This window comes from Vanessa atalanta, chromosome 17 (assembly GCF_905147765.1).
Source record: "Vanessa atalanta chromosome 17, ilVanAtal1.2, whole genome shotgun sequence".
Lineage (NCBI taxonomy): Eukaryota > Metazoa > Arthropoda > Insecta > Lepidoptera > Nymphalidae > Vanessa > Vanessa atalanta.
Genome location: NC_061887.1, coordinates 2,071,442 through 2,077,441, shown reverse-complemented (window position 1 = coordinate 2,077,441; position 6,000 = coordinate 2,071,442). Strand labels below are relative to the sequence as shown.

The 6,000-nt window shown below is 32.5% G+C and overlaps 1 protein-coding gene across 1 annotated transcript; it reads right to left on the bottom strand.

Annotated features, from left to right (window-relative positions):
- Window positions 1–453: 453 nt before the first annotated feature.
- Window positions 454–4,231, bottom strand: LOC125070527. The gene is made up of 4 exons (XM_047680428.1): window positions 3,958–4,231; window positions 1,780–1,970; window positions 1,158–1,271; window positions 454–646 (listed from the first exon to the last, which is right to left on the bottom strand). The coding sequence occupies exons 1-4, from the start codon at window positions 4,070–4,072 to the stop codon at window positions 512–514; spliced, it is 555 nt and encodes a 184-aa protein (XP_047536384.1). The 5' UTR covers window positions 4,073–4,231; the 3' UTR covers window positions 454–511.
- Between the last annotated feature and the right edge of the window lie 1,769 nt (window positions 4,232–6,000).

The window sequence follows — 6,000 nt, the reverse complement described above, 5'->3', positions numbered from 1 at the left end:
TAATGAGATATGAAGTTCTCATTGAATATTGCTCTTTCTTGAATAAAAAGTGAATTATGAATTGAATACTTATACAATTTTATTTAAATCAACATCATTAATAGCTCGTTTCAATCCACTGCTGGACATATGTCTCTCTCATGGAACGCCACTTAAGCGACCTACGTATATCATCGTCTCACTTAGGTACAGGTGATCAAGAACCAATCTGTCCTGCCTACTATGGTTCGCCTGCTAATCCTTTGAGCGATGTCGGTAATTTTGGACCCCTGAATCAAAATTCTAATAAATAGCTTCGTTTGAAATTCGAATCGCGGTCTTTATAATTCACCGAGCTTTTTCTACGACATTAATTTGCATAATACGGTATCACCAATTAAATATCGTTACTTATATGAGATAAACGTTCGTATTTTATTAAACAAGTAATAAATTATCATGTCAATAAGCCTAATTATAAATAAATATTTAAGAAAATAATAAAATTTAATATATATCTCGTAATACATGTTTAGAAAAGTCTTAACTGTTCGATTCTCTGGAAAAATTTGATCTTCATTTTAATGACAGCGAGTATCCAGTCAGCAATCAAAGTTTCGAAGCGCACGTCGTGATCCAACCGGTGCCCCTCGATTCTGAACGTCATCTAAAACCATTATAATAAATACAGCTAAATGTTTCCTAGCAGTTTTTTTTATCTAAGTAGTAATTGCTTTACGATTCGTATCAATACTTAAGATTCCTAAAATTATAGAGATGTCAGCAATGTATAAAAATATTTCCATAAATTAATTCGAACGTACTTACAATAATTTATATAGGAAACCAAAAAAGCATTTGTTTTCAAATTGTATTATTACAATATACTTAGTAGCTGATGGAACCCAGATAAAATGACAAAATATTCCAAGTCACCTTATACTGAAAATATGTAGGCTTCCGTTATCATTAAATATGAGGATGGTTAAAGACTGTATATATCTTCATAGACTTCCTTGTGAGTATCGTAGTTACTGGCCTTGATTTTGTCAAAATTGCCGTACCATCGGATTATGACGGGGTAGGAACCAAGAGTATACCTATAGCAGTTGACTAGCTCTCATTCATACATCCAATTAATAATATTTAAAAAAATTCTAAACACAAATCATACACACCCCAGGAACGCCTCTGCCTTCCAGAGGCTCGATGTGCTTATCTTCAACTCTGAAGAACACTGATGCAGTTGCCTGAGGAATTGGATACGCAGCGGTAGGCTGGCTGAAAACTGCCTGATGAAAAATGGAAATGTTAAACGTGTAATGTAGACATAAAATTCTATTCGAAGTTGTTTTTCCTTTATTTAAGTAATAAATTATACTTAATAAATATATTTTTTATGGATCACCTGATTGGTTACTACCGCTCCTAGACCTGAAATTTTAAACATGCCTTACATCGCGAATACGCTTCTAATCTTGAGACCTGAGATGTTATGTTACCTGTATCTTTAAAATGGCTCAGTTACCCTTCCACCCAGAACACAACAATACAATGAGTGGATGGGACTTACCCTTAAAGGCTTGCACAGAGGCACCTTACAACCAGTTGATACTGTATATCAATTTGGGTACTTTACAGTAAATACTAATCTCATACGTAATAATAGTAAGCACGAATATATAAATACGATCAAGTATATTGAAATAATAAACTAGTGCTTCACGGAAAAACTGAGTCATGATTGCTTCTTATTGCTTGAGGAAACATAGACTTTATTCTGAATCAATGTAAACTTACCTCAAAATAGTAATACTGTGAACAGTCGTCTTTTGAACTGCCTTTGTATTTAAGTTGATACATAAATGTTTCGGTCAATCGCCACTTTTTCTCTATAGTGTGTTTGAGGAGCTGTTCACTTGTGATTACCAAGGGGCACTTCAGTGTAGTGAGGTGGACCTTAACTGGAGGTGTCATGACTTCACGGCTATCTAAAATATGAAAGGAAGTTTAGGATTTTTTTTATGGAGTGATAATTTTAGATTTCAATTATTTTATTCAGAAGATTTAAAATAAGAGAACCAGTAGAATGTGTTTAGAGAACCTGATTGTATGGGTACTATCCACTCATCAGTGATTCTACCGCCAAGCGACAATTCTTTGTACTGTCGTGTTTTTGTTTGAACAGTAAGTGTACCAGTGTTTTTAGACGGACAATAAACACGGGACATAACACCTAAAATCTGGTGGTGGGCAGTGCTTTGTCTGTGTGTGGAGTACCTGTACGTGTGTGTGTATTTGTATTATTTATACTACACACATACTTATGTTTACACTATAGTTTTCTCGTAGTATGTGTGTGTTAAGTTATATATTCTTTATAATTGAATATTTTAAACTTCGCGCTACTACTGAGGAATACTCAAAAAACTAAATGTGTAGTTTTTACCCTACCCAATTAAAAAGTTAGAGAGCAAAATTATAATATATCTTATAAATAATAAAAATGTAATTAAAATAAATGGTGGCCGTCTTAATGTAGCCGATACAACGTTTTTTTTTTGGGAATAGCGTTGGATGCCAAACTTCAGTGGAGTCCTCATTTATCGTTCCTGACAGGAAGACTCTCAGCTCCGCAGCATACGCGGTTAGAAAAGTTACGACGAATAACTGATATTGATACCGCTCGTCTAGTATAATTTCACAGTATTATGTCATACGGCATATCACTTAGGGGCAATGCTGCAGATATTGAATCTGTTTTTATTTTGCAAAAGAGAGATTTGTGATCAAAAGCATTACTGACCAGATCTAGATTATTAATATAGAACCTCGATACCCACAGCGTTATCAGCTAGTTACCAAACCAACGAAGCTGCATATTTTAATTCTACACTAATAGATAAATCTTTTATCGATCACGCTTACCACACCCTTTTGTTCATTACCAATTTTTTCTTAATAAAGATTATTTTCGATTATTAATTTAATTTAAGCACCATCGTTATCATTGAAAATCATACTTGATTAATGTTTTCCTTCCGTAGTTTTTCCAACATCAAAGTTTTTAACACTATATACTTAGAATATTTTAAATGTTTCCTCAACTAACGGATCAAAGCGATTCAAACGCATTATGATAAAAATAGCTCAATTTTTTGGAATGGAATTCTAAATTTTCTAATTTAGAGCTCAATTAATTTAGAAGTAAATCTTTTATATGACAATTAATTAATTTCCTATGATTTTGAGATACTTTTTGAAAATTAATGGCGATAATGTTGCCAGCTGTATAATACAATTGGATTGTTTTGTATTAAGAAACTTAACACAAAAAGGTTTTTAAAGAAAAGAACAAGGCTGATAAAAAAAAATATATTATTTTCTTTTTAAATATTGTTAAAGATAGCGCCCGCATTGTTGTATGAGTTTCACGCTATTGTTTTGTATCAAATTTTAAGCAAACACTTGTCTGGCAGATAGTATTTTTATATGTAAATAAAATAAGACGTAATACATATGTATTTTCTTTATCGCAACTGCATTATTATTATTCAGAGCGTAAAACAATCTGCTATTTTAATACTTATTTGAAGCAGCTACAAACTTGCCACACTATAATCTCTGTTTCAAATTTCAATTAGATCCGTTCAGACGTCTGACGTGCTTGTGTAACAAACAGCCATGTATTCAAATGATTATATAGTATATAGTAAAATCTATACTAATATTATAAATGCGAAGGGAACTCTGTTCCGCTTTCACGGACGAAACGTTGAGCCGAATTTGGTGGAATTTGGTTCGAAGCAAGCTTGAACCCCAACGAAAGACATAGGCTACTTTTTATGCCTTATACTTGAAACAGGATATGCAGACGAAGCTAGGTGAAAAACTAGTTATCATAGAAATATATTACATATTCAATGTTCTCTATAACAATTTTACAAGAGCAATGTGAACATACGTAAAGGTACTTACTCGCAAGCTGTTTTAGGGTCTGGCGCTCCCCAAGCGTCTCTTTCGCTCTGTTCATCACGGAAACCAATGTGTCAATCGCTAGTTCTTCGTACGGTTTGATCTCTGGTATATTCATCGTTAATCCAAAATTTCTGTATATTCTTAATGTTCCAGCTTAGGTTTATATTGTGCAGTAGCAGTACCCAATATTATAATTCTACTGATTTTTTACGAATGGGAAGACACGAACGTGTAGAAATGTTCAGATTTAGCCAATAGGACGGTTGTAGACAGATGTATTGGTAGTCTGAAATAATAGAAGAGTTTTAAAATATAATAACAAATTGTATCCTCAAATCGATTTTAATTTATTAAAGTTTTGACAATATTTAAAATGATACTTATTGATTTGTAAAACGTCACTCTTGAAACTAAAAAAAAATAATAAGAAAATATTGAAAAGAGTTCAAAATAACATTGGACATCTCGTAATACCTTTATAGTTACCATTGATTGTAAATGATCATCGTTGTAAGAATTAAAAATTACATTGCGTTTTCGCAATATAAGAAACATTGCGAAAACGCCACCAACCTTGGAACTAAGATGTCAAGTCTCTTGTGCCTGTGCACACAGTGTTCAGTGTGTCATACTTTTATTTAAGGAGAAGGTTCGGAACTTTTTCTTCGACCACTCTGCCACTTTTCTTCAACTCGATTTTGAACTTACAATCTTCAGAACAAACTTTAACGCGTATCGGCGATGCAAGGAATAATTAAAATTTACGGCACCAATTTTATGGAAATTTGTCCAGCAGTGTGACCAGTAGGCACACGAGTGCGAACTTTCGGAATGCGATACTGACGATGATATCGTTAATATTGATAAGATATTTGAATAAAAATGGCGTATCAACTTAAGCCGGCTCACCATTTCACGAGTGAATTCTTAAAGAATCGCATTGCTCCACCCTTTTAATCGACTTCTATTTATTTAATTATCATAGTAAAGAAACTTTCGCAGAATTTTCTAACGCTCTATATTCTCTATGCGTCACAACCAAACATCTACCGTATTTGTACGGTACTGTTGTCTGTGGATATTTGTGAGTCATGACGAATATCAGATGAAATTCTCTTGATCTACATTGAACAAAATTTATGATAATGAATTAACAAACAATGGGTATTCGATTTACGCACGACAATTGTAGCTATACAGTTCGCAAGAGCAAGTAGACACTTATCCAATATCTCCATAGTATAAACCAAAGTCGCTTCTCGTCATCTATGCGCTTAGTTACTTTTAAACTCAATAAAAAAATTCTTGACGTAGGTTTACATGTATGCTATAGTAGAGAAAAGCCAAGAATTTTAACAAATGGGAAACGAATGAAATCCTACGGCAAAAACGTAATATTATGAAAATTTCATCCAGCCACTAAATCAACGAGGTAGTCAAATAAGCCTTCATTATAGTAGCTTGGAAATAAAATGTGATTTTGAATAAATACATAATTTGTTAATGAATTATTAATTTGATTATTAATTATTTAACTTAAGAATGAATCAATTCATGATAAAGTTAGATTGTTTGAATTGTAAGGTTGATAAAATAAAACAATAAAAAAATATATTCCGTGTACCGGTGCGTTTATTATAAGTGATTATATGCATAAAATTCATAGTTTGGAATCTATTGTGGGTCTCTCAACAAGAGTGCACGTAATGTTGTCCAATTATTCTTAGCCTTATGCAAATCTAAATCCAATGTGAAACTGATTCGTCTAAAATGGATCTTGGAGGTCAGTTTACAATCGCTTTGAACACAATATAATATAGTCAGTACATTTGGTCACAACATCTACTAGACTCTCGATATAACATGACATATTTTAGTATCTCTCATGATTCCAGAGAAGTTATAAAAATATTTCATATATTTTTAACATTTGATTTCTTGAAGTTAAAATCTCAGACCGATTTTCGGTAAGGTTTCTAATTCACTTCTGTCAAATATACTAAATTAATATTAATTTAATGTAACGCCTTTTTGAAGTTAAAT

Excerpts from the sequence above, each read along its gene's own strand:
- LOC125070527 (XM_047680428.1), bottom strand. The coding sequence starts at position 4,072 with ATGAATATACCAGAGATCAAACCGTACGAAGAACTAGCGATTGACACA. Across the intron at positions 1,971-3,957 it reads GACCCTAAAACAGCTTGCGA|ATAGCCGTGAAGTCATGACA; the intron begins GTAAGTACCTTT and ends TTCATATTTTAG. Across the intron at positions 647-1,157 it reads AAGGCAGAGGCGTTCCTGGG|ATGACGTTCAGAATCGAGGG; the intron begins GTGTGTATGATT and ends TAATGGTTTTAG.